The sequence below is a fragment of the Syngnathus acus genome, chromosome 22 (assembly GCF_901709675.1).
Source record: "Syngnathus acus chromosome 22, fSynAcu1.2, whole genome shotgun sequence".
NCBI lineage: Eukaryota > Metazoa > Chordata > Actinopteri > Syngnathiformes > Syngnathidae > Syngnathus > Syngnathus acus.
Window position 1 is genome coordinate 10,170,699 of NC_051106.1, and position 15,603 is coordinate 10,186,301.

Sequence of the window (15,603 nt, forward strand, 5' to 3'; positions counted from 1 at the left end):
ACCGCACCCAAGAGTTAATTTGAGCAAATACAAACGATAACTAAGAGCCGGACGGCACATCCACATCTTTATTGTTGAAGTGGTTATTATAGAGAATTGTTTGGTAGCCAACATGCAGTCTGGATGTGAAGCCCTTAAATATAAAGTGGACGCAGTTGTATAAATATGTGCACTGTATGACATGTAAAATATATACGGTGTATATTTCTATGTATAAAACATGCTTGATGGTTAAAGGAGACGGCGCACACACAAATACACTCCGTGTCGCTCCACTTGCTATAAAAGCCACATCCACACGCAACTATGTGCCCAAACTCTGACGTTACTTTTAATACAAAAATATCACAGGAATTACCTTGGAAGAAAAACTCAATGCAAATAGTGCCCGCTCAGTACGTTGACTGGATTTTGCTTTTTGTTACAATTACCTCGGTTTCATACCTTTGAAATGTGTGGCAGTGTGTGTATGAAAAGAAGCGGACATGCAAGGTCATTCTGTGGCTTTGTCATTAACAAAGCCCTTCGGTCAAGTAAGTTTGGATCCAAGGAATACAATGCTTGTGTCTTGTCTCTGGAGCATCCCAGTTTTTACATTCAAACAACAGCAGGTGCTGAGCTTGGATCAGAAAAGCAGAGAGGGTTAGGTTAGGCCATCCCTTTCATTCAGTAAACAAACTGACAGTGCAGAGGGCTGGGATTGGATTTGTGTTGGTGTGGGACACAGGAGATGGCAATAAGCAGCACTTTGGTTGCTTCTTCAAGTTTGTGTGACGCGCCTGAAAGCTACGCGGAATGTTGAATGCTGCTGAGCTGCACCAACAAGCAACGGGATTTTTATTCTCCTTCGGTGTCCTTTTCCCCACACAAACCCCTTTGTTATACTGACAACAATAACACCCAAAATGATTTTGGCCACAGTCCACAAATGGAGATGAGGGTCCTTCAATGAAGCGTCGCGGTATGCGCAGTGCATCTGGTCGCGCGGGAGCCACAAATGCCCCGAGACGCACTCAAAAGTCCGCGTCCAATGCTCCCGTGTTCAGTGGAGGGCTGCGGAATGAATTCTCGTACAGTCATTGCGAAGATGAGCTGCTGGAAGTCAAGCGGGGCGGTTCAGTGTGCTGATTGGCCAGCCGAGCTTGGCGATAAAGTCTTCGTTTAAACAAGGAACGTCTTCAAGATGCACCCGCTGGTCCTGCGCAAGGTTAGCTGGAGGAGACAAAAACATGGACAAGTTTGAAAAGGTAGCTTTGAAGAGTCATCCCCTCAGAAAGCACTTGAAGCAAAGTGCATGTTGCCCACCACCAGCACCAGCACCAGCACCAGCACACCATGAGCCAAACTCAAACACTGGAGAAATCATCTTGTACCATAGTCCACTGCTGGAGTCTTCTCGCATCAATTTGAAGCCATTTGATCTAGTGAATGAAACGTTTTTAATGAGGCAAACGATGCGTGCCAATTGATCTGAGGGGAAAAAGGTCCTAAACGTTCTGACAAAACCATTTGAAAGCACAGATGCGGTGAGTGCTATTTTACTACCTGCTCTTGCTGATGGGGAGCTGTCGACTGGGTCTCCTCAAGGACTGACTGGGCTGGACTTTCATGGAAGAGCGCGGTGAGGAGCGGGAAAGGCTCTCCGGGGGCGGCGGCTTCTTGGGAATCTTCTTTACCAGGCGACTCACCCACTTCTGCTGCTCCTCCTGAGACATGGCGAGCAGCAGCAGGTTCTTGGCCGTAGACACGTCGTAGTTGACTGAAACGACAAGGTGGTCATTTCATTTTGAATACACTTAAAAAAGGAAGCTTACCTTTGCAAGGAGCGATGATCTCCTCCTTTCTGTCCATATGATCCTTGTGGCACTTGATGTGGCAGCGGCGACATTCCAAAGCGGGTGGCGGCTTGAACATGTTCCATAGTGGTTTGGTGCACGCCTCGCAGTTGGTGGGGAAGTGGTACAGGGTGGGAATGAACTCGTGGCCTTTGTGACAGATGTAGCTGGACTTTTCGCCCATTGCCAGAGGCTCCACGGGAAATTCGGGCTCCTTTTTGCTCTCCCCTTCATTGGCATAAAGAATCTGGAGAGAAGAAAGGAACCATTCAGAGTGTGTCTTTCAAGGGCACCTGTTTTATCGGTCTTATGATTTCATTTTGAATTTTACAGCATACCCTAGATAGAGGTACAAACAATTGCAAACCTGAAATATTCTTGGAATTTCTTTGGCGTCGGCTCGGTACACGTCCGTTTGAGTGACAGGCCTCACATGGAAGAGTTTGCTGTGAAGAAGAAGAAAGAAAAAAAACATGTGACACAAGCCCCCTCTCATAAAATCAATTTCTGGTGTATTTGCCAAACAATTTAGTCTCCCTGCAGTGCCGTACTTACTCTATATCAAGCACCATATAAGGGATGGACTGCTCTTTGTCTTGTTCGCTCTTGTAGAAGAGAATCTTCTTGCTGCTCACGACAACATACTACAGCAAGTCGGGAGAACATGGTCAAAACAAAAGAAAAAAATAGATATCAATACATTTCCTTATCCGTTTGAATGGTTGACCTTTTTTTCCCATCCAAACTTCTTGGTGTTGTTCCGCACAGGGAGGGATAGCCACCCTTCGAGCCTTGTTTCTAAGGGAAAAAGATGGGGAGGCTATTTGGTCAAATGTATCTTATGAGGGATGCCTCGGACTTTTACCTGTCAAGGAGTCATCGGTGTCAAAGTCCGGACCGCTACAGACGCTCGCCGACTCAATGGACTGAACGCTGAGTGACTGAAGGAGATTCCTCAGCTGCTCGATGTCGCTGTCTTTACTGTCCAGGGCCATCTGAAGCTCAATTCGCATCTGACTCTCATCTGCCAATTGCTACGAATCAAAAGGAAAGGGCACCCGTCAAATACACTGCTGGAAGTGATAGGAATCGACTCGTACTCGTCGGACTCACCGCCTGCATTTCGTTGATCTCTCGTTGGTATCTGATGATGGTACTGTTGAGTTTTTCCTTCTCCGATCTCAGCTCCAACTGCAGCTTTCGGTTCTCTTTCTCCTTTCGGCGCATATCTGTGTCATTGCCACGGCGACTACTTCCACCACGCACCTCCTTCCTGTTCATGATCTCTGCCAGCTTGTTGACGGCCTGGAAATGGACATTTTGTTTTTTTAATCTAACTCCTGGAATGTAGTAACAAGCAAACACGGATTTGCGCAGCTGTCGATGGACATAGTTTACATCCCAAACCTGAGTTTTGAGTGTCCTCTCAGACTGCAGCTGCTTCTCAAAGGTGTGCTTCATCTGATTGATCTGCTGCTCCCAATCATTTGACTTCTCCGTTTCTAGATTCAAAAAAACAATGACAACTTGTTTCGGCAGGATTGCAAGGTAAACCTTTTGATACCTTCTAGGGCCTCCTTCATTTTGTTGTTGAGCTCTTCCTTTTCATTGGCCAAGTTGGCGACATCACTGGTCAGGGTCCTGTTGGCTTCTTCCAACTGTAACATCCACATGGTTTATTATATACATAGTAAGCGATAGACAAAACCAAGTCACGCCGTTTACCGAATTGACGGTGATGTCCTTCTCCGACAACTCCTGACGATGGCGGGCCATCATCTCTTTCAGCTCCAGCTCCTTCATGATTTTTTCCTTCTCCAGATCAGAGTATTGCTCCTCAGCGATGGAGCGAGCCAGCTGCTCTGAGTCAGCCTTAGTCAGTGTGATTTCCAGCTGGGCGGCCAGAGAATCTCTGAAAATGAAAGACTAAGCATCAGCCATCCACAAACGTAACATAGAAATACTTTTTTTTTGAACATTTATCCAGCCACCTATATTCACTTCCTTTCGTATGTATCTCCTTTCCTTTATAGGCTACATGGACTGAATGACAATCAGTAGACTCATCACTTATGCTCTACCACTAGAGGCTGCTGTTAGCAATAGATTGTCACAAAGTTCAGGCTGCAGAAAAAGTCTGGATTGGATGCCGGAGATATTTGCCATTTTGCTTGTCAGGCTTAGAGAAAAAGAAAAAAAAATGTTTTTGAAAAGTTGAAACACCTCTCTTCCTGTACTTCCTGAAGAGACTGCTGCACTTCTTTCAAGAGTTTGTTCCTCTCATCACATTCTTCTTTTAGTTCACGAACTTGGGTCTTGTACAAAGTCTGGAAAACAAAACGCAAGGACGAATAAATGACTGCTGTACTAAATACAACGCATTGCCTTCATACGGTTTTTGTAAGAGGTATAAACTGACAGAAAAATACTGTTCAGCTTCTAACTGGTCTTGTAGCTCCTTCATTTGCCCGTCTGTGTCTTGTCTTTCTCTGTAAAGAAAAGAGTGACATGATGTATCCTGTCTACCTGTCAAAGTAGAAAATGGGCATCAATAAAAAACGGACTGACTTGCGCAGCTCCTGATTCTGTTTTTCCAAGCTGCGTTTAATGTCCAGTAGGTGATTTGTTTCTTGCTTGAGCTGCTTTTCGGACGTTCGCAGTGAGTTGAGTTGTTGGTTCTGGGCCTTGAGGTCATTTTGAGTCAGGTTACGTTTCTGGGTTTCCTGCTCAATCTTCAGCGTTAGATTCTTCACCTGTAGGCGTGGACAGCAGAAGAAAAAAACGTTGATTTCCATCCAGGCCGTAATTAACATCCGAGCAGTAAATACAATGTCAATACGGTCGGTCACTCACTTCCTCCGTGAGGTGGTCTTTGTGTGTGCGCAGCTCATCTAGCTTCTGGAGAGCTTGTTTATAGTCACAGTCCATCATACTGCTATGCTTTTCCTGTTCAAGTATCCTGTTCTCCAGCCGCAGTTTGGCTGCTCGTTCCTCGGCCAGTTTCTGCTCCATCTCTGGATTGTGTCATGGAGAGGACATGAAGAGATAGTTCGGGACATTTCACAACGCTTAAATGTATTGCTATTACTTTTTAGAACACTTTGTGAATCTTACCCTTGGTGGACTCTGATTTTGCACCCTCGATGGTGACTTTTATCTTGTTCTTGTCTGCCAGCAGAGCCCTGGTGGCTTTATGCGAGCCCTGCTCCTGCTCCAGCTCCTGCTGCAAGACCTTGAGTTTGTAGGTCAAATCGATCTCTTTGTTGCTCTTCTCCTGCGTACGAGCAAAAACGTCTTTGAACACACGTGCCAAAGGTCGGGATGACCCAATCTTGGCAGGCCACAAGTACGCAAGTGAATCTAGAGCGGCGCAGTGTCTAGTTGGATGACGACGTGAACCTTTTGCAAGTCAGTGAGCTTCTCTTGAAGATGCCTCTTCTCAGTCTCCATTTTGGAGAGCGCTCGTTTCTGCTGCTGTAGCTCCTCCTCAAGGCCAGAGACCCGCCCTGCGCCACGGATAAGATTTCAGCCAACACACACTCCCTACCCCGCCCGCCCGCATGGATACGCGAGGTCAAATCGTTGCATTCATCTTACGCACCCATCAAGTCACTGATGGTCTCCGAGCCTTGGCTGTGCTCCCTTCGCTCTGCTTCCAGGGCGGCCTGCAGACTGATGCATTCCTTCTCCAAGCTGAGCTTGCTGCGCTCCAGCAGACAGCATTTGTCCTGCAGCTCTCGCGTGTTCCCCTCCAGCTGCTGCAGCTGTTTGCTGTTCTCCGTCTGGTTTTTACGGAGCCTGGTCGCCGACTCGGATTCGGCCCGTAGCAAGATGTTGGCTTCTTCCAACTGAGAGAGAGAGAATGATTGTGAGCTTTACAAAACTCCTCCGAGGGTCACGACCACATTTTGCATCACGCAAAAGGAATTCCTTCAAATGGAGCTGACAATGAAAAGATCAATGAATACAATGTGCATCATAAAAGCAAACGACTGACCTGTTTCTGCAGATGGATGTTCTTCTCGTTGGAAAAGTGCGAATTTTGATTCCTTCTTTTTAAGTCGTCGAGCTGATCGCGTAGGTTGTTAACTGTAAAATAAGGTACAACCAAAAAGGGTATCGATAATATTAGGTGAATCCATGTTCCATCAACTCAAAAGCTCCTCGTGAAGTTTGCGAATAAAACAAAATCGATTGTTTTTTAATTCAATTTTCTGACAATATTCTTCTTGAATTTTTGATTGTTGATGATTGTGTTGCATTTGACATAAGCATTACATTTATTCAAGGATTACCTTCCCAAAATGGTCATGCCAATGAGCTGAATTTGTGCAATCACCTTCATTTTCCAGACAGCGTTTCCTGTCAGCTTCGCTCTCAGCCTTGCGGTGGCTCTCCAGGCTCTTGTGCTGCAGAAGGGCCTTCTCCCTTTCCAGCTGCCTCAGGCTGGACTCCAAATTCTTCCTGCCGCTCACCTGAATTCAGGCATTTCATATCTTGTCAAACCTTTTACAGTCCCGTCATCGGTTTATCACCACTTAGATTGGGTCTTGAACACAAGTCGGACATTTTATGTGCTTCAACTGAAACATAACTAGACTTAGACTTAGACTTAGACAGAACTTTATTGTCATTTTGTCAACACTAGGTGTGTACAAAACGAAATTTCGTTGCATACGGCTTTCAGCAATGTAGAGGTATTTCGGCTGGTTAAAAAAAGTGACATTCTATATAAAAATATGAAATAAGATAATTATAAAGTACAAAGTGCAGCAGTGATAAAGCCAAAACTACAAAAAGCCATCGAAATTTAAGAGTGTAAATCTTAACTATGCTGCAGAAAAAAACCCAACTGGAACCATCAATATCTTGCAACACAAATTATTCAAGTAAAATGTGCCTGAGCAGCAGAGATTTACTGGCAGTTATTGTTCTACCTCATCTTCGAGTTCTTTGGAAACTTTATCCAGACGACTTGTGGCAGCTCTGAGGAGTTACACATAAATCATTAGAAGAAACATCAACGATCCAGTTTTTAATGAGCTTCAGCTCGTCTACCTGAATTTGTGCTCCAGATCATCTTTGGCTTGTTTCTCATTATTCAGCTGCACTTCCAAATGGCCAAGCTTCTTCTGTAATGCTACTGACTGAAAGAATGGGAGAAATTGAATGAAAAAAAATCAACGTTGTTAATATAAAATATCTGCAATATTTATCTACAGGTAATGCTGCAACGTGGGTTTTAGCCTGAAGAGGGTGAATTGACTTACCTCTCCCTTGGAATTATCATTCATAGACGAGGAGTTGTTGGGAGCAGTTAGTAGCCTAAATAATGAAGCAAAACATACAAGTCAATTGAAATGACTGCTACTACTACAAGCCAGCGCTCCCAAAAAGCATCATCTCATCTCATCTCTTACTGGTCTTCTTTGAAGTAGGTGAATCCCACAAAGGGGAGCTGATTTCCAACAAAAGCTTTGGGTGTGGGGAAAGTCTCCACATCTCCTTTGTCATCCTCAATCTCATCAAAGTTACTGGTGTCGATGTCACTACTCAGCTCTGGGACCACAGGTGCAACAGCTGAGAAGAAGAAAGCAAAAAAAAAATGGTCATAAATAATCAACTTGGACGTTCATGTTCATCTGTAGAGACACTAACTTTCTCTGATGGTGTCAAAGGTCCACTGGTCATTCCTGAAGAACGGGTGACGCTTGATCTCCTCCACGCCGTTCTGTCCTAATCGAACCTCCCTTAAAAAAAAATTTTTAAAAAAAAGAGACCGCACCCTGATTACCTTAGTCAACTAATCCCATTCTGCTGTATTGATCATTTTTGTAACACATTTGACATTTTTGGAATAAGCAGTAAGATTTGCCTGAGGCAAAAATGTTCATCTGCTGTTGAAGATGATGAGGATAATACGCTGGCTGGTTGCAGTGTAAGGGCGTGGAATGAAGGGAAAAGATTCTAATCACTCAACACAATCTCCAGGCAGAGAGCTTCTTCAATTTGGGTCTCCCCAGTCTGAGATAACAACGCTCACACCCAAAATCATATTAGAGGCAAAGCAAAAGAGAAGATGATTTCTCCATTTCCATACCTGTCAGTCAAGAAGGCACAGATTATATTCTTTGCATCTTTGGAGATCTCCACGTCATCAGGGAAGTTGAGGGAGTTTTTATGATCCATGATCTTACTGTAGGTTCCCACCAGAGAGTCAGCATAGAATGGCGTGTCACCTGAAATCATTTCATAAGCTCGTGACTTACTTATTGGAGGAAAACATGCTGGAAGAGGAAAGGGGAAAAGAAAAACAACCCTGACCAACAAGCATTTCAAAGATGAACACCCCAACAGACCACCAGTCGCACTCTCTGCCATAACAGCCGTCGCCTCCCTGGGATTTCAGCACCTCAGGTGAGATGTAGTCAGGAGTTCCAACTGCTGTGTCACAATGCACCATACCGGTCTGGGACACGAGCCAAAATGGAAAACATTCAACACAGTTTTACAAGTGCATCGTAAAAGTCATCATCTCAACGTTATCCTTGCCAAGAAATACGACTCAAACAACGAGCGCCGCTTTAAAGTTCGACAAGTTGGACGCATTGAAAATGCTCACACAGGATGTTATCTTACTGCGGAGGACTTCCAAAAGAACGTATGCGTCTTTGCCAACGGCCAAACTCACAGAGTCCATCTTCATGCATGTGCCAAAGTCGGCCAGTTTCAGGTGTCCTTGTCCGTCAAGCAACATGTTGTCTGGCTTGACGTCGCGGTGGATGAAGCCCATGGAGTGAATGGCATCCAGGGCCATCACCACCTCTGCCGTGTAAAACTTGGCCCATTTCTCTGGCACGTCGTAGGTACTGGTGAGGTTGACTAGGTCACCTCCTGGCATATACTCCATCACCATGTAGAGGTAGTGCTCATCTTGGAAGGCACAGCACAACTGATCAAACAAACAGGACAAGCTCCTTTATAGATCCTTACACAGCAAGCAAGCATCTCAAGAAGAAAAAATGGCTGTCAAAGTACATCTGGTTGGCCAAAACGTCCTACCTGCACCACCCATGGACTGTTGGCAAAGGCCATGATGTCCCTTTCTTCCCAGAAGAAGGCCGAGTCGGAGCGTTTGATCATCTCAAACTTGCTTAGAAGCTTCATAGCGTAGACTTTCTGAGAGGCTTTGTGCCTCACCTGAACGACGCACAGTTTGGAAATTGGGCCTTAGCGGCCGGTAGCAAATTCGATTGAAATCAAACGTGTATTTCACGTGGGGCCTACTCACCAGCTGAACCTCACCAAAAGCTCCTCGGCCAATCACTTTCACTCTATCAAAGTCGTCCGACTTCATTTGGAGATCTCGAACTTGTCTTATGACACTCTCATCTGAGGAAGAAGAAAAAATGTCATCAATATATCAGAAGCATAAAATTGTGTCCAAAAACAAACCACTTCTCTAATACTTACATCTGTTTAAGAAGGTTTCAATGTTTTTATTCTTCCGAAGTGCAGGGTAGTCCAAATCTAAGACCACAGCATTTAAGGAGTCCTGGGAGGGACAAACTCGAGTTAAATCAACCAAAGGTTCCAACATCTTCTCCAAAAGAAATGACAATATGCCAAGATACATTGTCATGGAAGAAGAAGAGCACAAATAATAAGTGTTGGATAGCATTGGAAGAAGTATCTGCTGTATATTTTATGCTTAGTAAATCAATATATTCAGTGTCTTATCTTACTCTCCTCTTGCTATTTGAAACATTTGCCGCTTCGACCGGCTAACGACACTCTTGATTCAGCAGCGCTTCCCCATTAAAGGACGAACCTCACACAAAGCTACTATTTAAGGGAAAAAAAAAATACACAAGCAGGGGGCGGGGAAGGGCGCATGAGGAGAAGGGCTGGCCCGTCGGCCGGCTGGCACATCCAAATGCATGCACTCGGATCTCCCAAAAAGCAATCCAGGAAATGATCCACCCCTCCTCTCCCGTGTTTGGTCAGATAATTTCACGATGACATAAAGACTTCATGTCCCTCTGTGCAACTCATTTCCTCTGTGGCTGCAGAAATGTTGGAATACTCGCAGGCGGCTACAGTTGCTTCTGTGGTTACTTTGCAATTTGGTGGGTCCCATTAGGAAATACATACAGAGAGCCACCATGACATAGCAAAAGATAAGGCGTTCTATTGAAAGCTTCAGCCTAACACGGTTGTCGTGAGATGTCAAATTGATCGTATTTTAAATTTGTGAGAAGATTATTGGCCACACACCCAAATGTTTGCTTCTTTCTCAGTGCATCAGAAGCAATACAGTGATACAGAACTTTTTCGAATTGATCATCCTAAAAATAATTCTATTCATAGTTCAGCCTCTGAAAGATGTCAACTGGTTGCGCTATCTATAATATAAAGGTGACTGCTGCCATTTTTGTTTTAAATCCCAATGGAGTCACATTTACAAAAAAAAAAAAACACACACATCCTGATATAATGCATTCCATTCGATGCTTTAAGTGTCACAATAAAATGAAGTTGCTTGAATTTCCTGCCATTAGTGAACAGTAACAGAAAACAAGAGCCGAGAGGCCATTTGTCAGCTACTTAGTCAAACAGCCACACATCAATAATCAGCTGACAAGTGTTGGAGGAAGTGCAAAGATGAAATGGACAATTTGCACTTTTTTTTGGATGTGCTAAAGTCTGGTCTTCTTTCAAAAGCCGCCACTCTGCCTCTACTATTTGACTAATGTGCGGATCTCTACCAAACTGTGAATCCAATGAATTCTGGAAGGTTGCTTAGCAACTACAGCAAAAGTGTTTAGCGCTCCATTTTATACGACAAAGTCGTTTTGGCAATATCAAGCGCTGATTTTTGGCACTTCAATATGTCTTTGTCAAAGGAACTCAACTGATGTTTGATGTTGAGCGTTCCAGAGAAGCAGGCTGCATTCTGTCTCATCATGGAGCAAACACAATAATATGAACTATGAATGTCCTTGTTTTGATTGAATTCCACATGTTTGACTGGACTGGGCTTGGCATGGCCAACAGACAACAACAGCAGGAATCCATCCATCCATCCATCCATCCATCCATCCATCCATCCATCCATCCATCCATCCATCCATCCATCCATCCATCCATCCATCCATCCATCCATCCATCCATCCATCCATCCATCCATCCATCCATCCATCCATCCATCCATCCATCCATCCATCCATCCATCCATCCATCCATCCATCCATCCATCCATCCATCCATCCATCCATCCATCGGGCCAGCACAGTAATGCGCCCACAGGGACGGTAGCGGCAGCGGACTTGAATGTCCCATGCTCCGGTGCCCTGTGCATTTTTGGCACCAAGGATTTATTTATTAATATAGTCCAGCCAACTGAGGAATGCGCTAGAAAAATATAGCAAGGCTGGGGAGCTGAGTGCCCACAGTGCAAACTTGAATGGCTGGAGTGGGGAGGGACATGATTTCAACTCCTATTCTTAATGCTGCCTTTTCAAATAGTATCTTGTGACAACAGCAAGTATTGCGTCATAATTGTGTCTGTTTTGCTTTCAACCAGCCGTAGGTGTGTTTCCAGCCAGGGTCAGTCAGTCTGTTTTGTTGACATTTTTGCTCTTTGCACAACTTTTCATTGACTAGCTGTAGGCCCATGCTTTCCTGCCAAAGTAAACCTGTTTTACTTTACATTTGTTATTTGCACAGCTATTTGTATGATTTAATAAATGTGGAAATACTTTTGTACTCCTCTTTGTATCGTATTTCTGTTATTTGGACAGCTGTGCTTTGTTGAGCAGGAAGTGTAACACGCCGTGTTTTGTTTAAACTAAACGCTTTGCACGTTTTGTTTAAATACAAATACAGTATAGGTATCGTATCAGCGCTATTTGGCCTAAAAATAACGGGATGTCACTTTTGGTCCATATCGTCCAAGGTTGACCTATATTCTATGGCGGTCATTATAGTCTTATTTCTTGGCCATAGCAATGTCGCCAGCCTCCTGCCATGGCAACACAACAGAGAGAAAGGACCCCGGCAGTATGATTTCATTGACCGTAATGCATTGCGTCTTACATCACATCACGACTGTTTACGGACACAATCTTTTGTTTGGCTTTGGAAGAAAGGGAGACGTGACAATAAATGAATGTTCAATTGTGTTGTTGCTGCTGTTGCAATGAATGCAAAGTGCGCATTCATAAGCACACAACGGTGGATAGAACATACACACACGTACTGGATGTGTGTTGGTGTAAGAAAAAAAGATGTGCGCGTGGGAGGTTGTGTCTCAACAGAAGGTTGACTGAGCTGAAGCGAGATGGAGAGCGAGTGTTATGTGTGGGAGCCTCCTGTTCTCCTCTCGGCTCGGCTCTGCTCACGCACACCCTCATCCAACTAAAAATACACCAAGCTGGAAAACTCTTGAACACATCCACAAGATAAGTCTTTTGCAAATCCAAGAACAACAACAAAAAGCGCAGCTACATTCAAATGACAGACCACTTTTATCAGTGCACTCTGTTTTTGGAGGAAACGTCCAAATTCAAGAAAGGTTTCGAACAGAAGCAGAATCTTTAATGCTAAAGAGGCCTAACCAGTCGGCTCCCCAGAGGAGGTACTGAGTAGAGAGACTGGCTTGTTTTGCAAAAAGGGGAAGAAAAAAAAAAAAAAAAAAAGATTGACCTGGGCCACCATCTCGAGTGCCTTATAAGGAAGTGTTTCTTCCCAGCGAGCACGCTGATACTGGTCGGCCGGTCGGCCGGCCGTTGTTGCTCGTCTAAGAACAACTCAACTACACTCCCGAGACAAAGCCCATGCTTTGCTTTACTTTTAGTGTCAGGGTGAGGTGAGACAATCCACACCTCTTTAAACGTTCAAATTGTTCTTTATGGGGTGTGCAAAGTGGCGGAGCAAAAGTGAAGAGGAAATGCTGCAATAGAACAAGACATTCACGTTTGTGTGACCAAAATAGGGAGAAAGAAAAATGACAAAAGGATATTAGAGACAGGGAAAGATATGCGGGGAATGACAACCAAATGATACTCAAATGTCATTTGTGGGGATTTTGAGCCCCATGTACAGTATACTGACCAACTATTTACCCAATGAGGTCATTTCCTTCGGAATGGTAGAAGGTCGTCGCTCTGACTGGACTTTTTTGTAATATGTGATCTTTTTTTTTTTTTTTTTTCTGTCCCTTAGAGGAAGAACCTGGTAGGAGGTGAGAATCCCTTGTTTTTTAGTGTTGCAGTAAAGATTTAAAGTGCCTCACTTTGCCTGAATAAAAATAAAAAAGGGCCCCGTGCTAGATGAGGCCTATTAAAAGGGGCAAAGTGGTGCTTTTTAAGATAGAAATGACATTGTGTTTGTCTTGCAGCAGCTCCACTTAAGGAGCTCAGCAATTCAAATGCAACGTCACTTAAAACGGCTCGACTGTCTTCCGTTGAGTTATCTTGCGAGTCATGAACGGCGATTTGAGGATACAACATTCATCTTTTGAGGAAGCACCACTAATCCAATCATTACTGTCAAGTGGAACCTCAAAATGAAGTCAGATATTCAACAAAGTATTAGGGGGAAACTATGACTCAAAAGTTGCACCGAATGTTCGTGGTTAAACCGCCAGCCTGCGTGAGGTCAAGCGAGACCTCACATACTTCGGATCAGAAAGACACATTTATTTATTGTTTCTAGTGTGTGTGTGCGTCAGATCAGTAAGCAGGTGCTGCCAATGCAGAACAGGTAGGGGTGTGCACCTCTCCAATAAAAGATGCTTCCATATAGCACCCAGTCGAAACAAATTCTCCCAGGGGACCGTCAATCTCCTGCAAGTGCATTCAGTGCAGTTTGCGAATCACAGTTATTTGCAATCCTTTTTTTAAACCGACTGAGCCTGTCCTGCGTGGTGGAAGGATGCTTGTTGTGATCAGACTCCAACCCTAACCAGCATTGTGTCCAGAAAGACCATTTGAAATGCTTTCTCTCATCTGTTCAAGCAGGACGACAACAGCAGTGACCAACAGTTACAGATTAGTCCCCATAAAAACCTTAAGTGGTACATTCTCCACCAATGAATCCTAATCTGTAGACACCACAGACTCCCCCCAAAGTGCCCGATCTGCGGTCGGTTTTAAGTCTTAAGCGGGCCTTCCCTAAAGTAGCCAGCCCCGTCCTTCTGTTGCCGTTTCAATCGAGTACGTTGTAATGGCGAGAGATCTGATTACAGGAGGGACTGGAAAATGTTGTTGTACGTTGGGACAAAGTGAGGGAGGACGTGCGTGCGTACAAGCAAGCAGCAGCAACAGCAGCAGCAACAGCAGCAGCCTCCCTAATAACAAAGGAAGAGGTCAAGGTGGCCAATAATCCATAAAGCCCCCTACATCACATCCCATCCCAAAAGCACAAGTTGGCGTTTCAAGGAAGGAGCAGCCACCACGACATTCGTAAATAATGCAGACCACTTGACTTACCAGCAAACTTTCCAGGTTCAACGCAGACCTCGGGTTTGTCATCAGGTCCTGCAACTTCTTCAAGCGGCTTTCCATCCTCTTCTCAGCGCCTTGAGACATGTCTGCGGTGTCCCTCGTCAAACGACTTGTATCGGTCCCCGATTGCTTGGCTTTACATGGGAAACTTGCTTGTTCGGGCCTAGCGGGGCAGCCTCGGGGCTCCCAGGGCTCCCAGCCCACCCAGAAAAGAGTGCACCAACGAGGGGGAAATACTCGTCAAGCGATGAAACTTGCCCAAATGTGCAGAGGCCCCTTAGCAACGAGAGCGACGTTCGACTTTCAAGGGGCAAAGATAACGTTCCACATTCCATCTCATCTCCCGTTCGGTGGGAGATGCATGTTTTAACTTTGAATTTATTTGGCGATAACAACAGCGGCGGCAGCGGCGGCAGCAACGAGCACTGGCCGCCCCGCAGCAGGGCGTTTTCTTTGGCTCCCTCGCCTCCCCTTCCCCCTTTTTGGAACGTCTGCAAATGCTTCGGATTTCCCTCTCCAAAATGCCATGCAAGAAAGAGCTTTGCAGACACTTGGTGTCAAAGTTCTTCCTCGATGATGCCACAAGTGTTATGAAGGGACAAGGAGAAGCCCGCGCTCAATTTTTAACGGGCACGCGCTCTCTTCCTGGGTTCTCGCTTACATTTTCCACCGTTTTGCAAAAGTCCGGACGGTTGGTTTGGTCGTGGAAAAGAAATCCTTGTTTGCTTGGAAGAAAAGTCCCAGCTCTAAAGCAGTCCCTCACGATTCACGAACATCGACACAACACTCATGCAAACACGCACGCGCTCTGGGATCTGCCTCCTCCCATTGACAGAAAGAACTCCATTTCCCATGATTCCCCAGTCCTCTCTCTGCGCTTCAACTTATCTCCTAATTCACTTTGTTTAGAAAGTCACGTATTGCTTTTTTTAAAATAATGGATTTATTTGTTTATTTATTTATTTACTTACTTATTTACTTATTTATTTATTTAACCGACATAACTTTTATCTTTTCAAAACATTCACAGTTACGTTTTAATGGAGTCTGGTGTAACAGTAGTGGTTATAGGCTACATATTAGGACTGTGGCCTCTGCACATTTTTGTTCTCTTTGTCAAATGTGTGTGTGACGATCATTGGGACTTTAACTTTAACTTTAAATATTTGCAGAGGTATTTCAGTTCAGAATTGTGCTGCGCTGTATCCTTACAGAAGCCACACGATGGCGCTAAAATACTGCTAAACCTGGATTTTGTT

General features: G+C 44.6%; 1 protein-coding gene across 4 annotated transcripts; it reads right to left on the reverse strand.

The window, feature by feature from the left end:
- Window positions 1-50: 50 nt before the first annotated feature.
- Window positions 51-15,167, reverse strand: rock2a (rho-associated, coiled-coil containing protein kinase 2a). 4 transcript variants are annotated; one of them, XM_037240631.1, is made up of 33 exons: window positions 14,330-15,167; window positions 9,309-9,390; window positions 9,127-9,227; window positions 8,898-9,035; window positions 8,527-8,787; window positions 8,160-8,304; window positions 7,936-8,074; window positions 7,494-7,585; window positions 7,256-7,415; window positions 7,106-7,160; window positions 6,894-6,982; window positions 6,773-6,821; window positions 6,175-6,310; window positions 5,833-5,924; window positions 5,437-5,683; window positions 5,235-5,341; window positions 4,950-5,109; window positions 4,689-4,849; window positions 4,404-4,588; window positions 4,255-4,324; window positions 4,059-4,162; window positions 3,561-3,747; window positions 3,400-3,493; window positions 3,243-3,337; window positions 2,949-3,140; window positions 2,701-2,869; window positions 2,563-2,633; window positions 2,391-2,479; window positions 2,203-2,281; window positions 1,815-2,082; window positions 1,546-1,759; window positions 1,374-1,421; window positions 51-1,212 (listed from the first exon to the last, which is right to left on the reverse strand). In XM_037240631.1, exons 1-33 carry the CDS (start codon window positions 14,426-14,428, stop codon window positions 1,209-1,211), a joined length of 4,182 nt encoding a protein of 1,393 aa, XP_037096526.1. In that variant the 5' UTR covers window positions 14,429-15,167; the 3' UTR covers window positions 51-1,208. The 4 variants fall into 4 exon arrangements, 3 of the variants coding, with proteins under 3 accessions (XP_037096526.1, XP_037096528.1, XP_037096529.1); XM_037240633.1 differs by lacking the exon at window positions 1,374-1,421 and having other exon boundaries at window positions 14,330-15,166; XM_037240634.1 differs by lacking the exons at window positions 9,309-9,390; window positions 14,330-15,167 and having other exon boundaries at window positions 8,527-8,768.
- Between the last annotated feature and the right edge of the window lie 436 nt (window positions 15,168-15,603).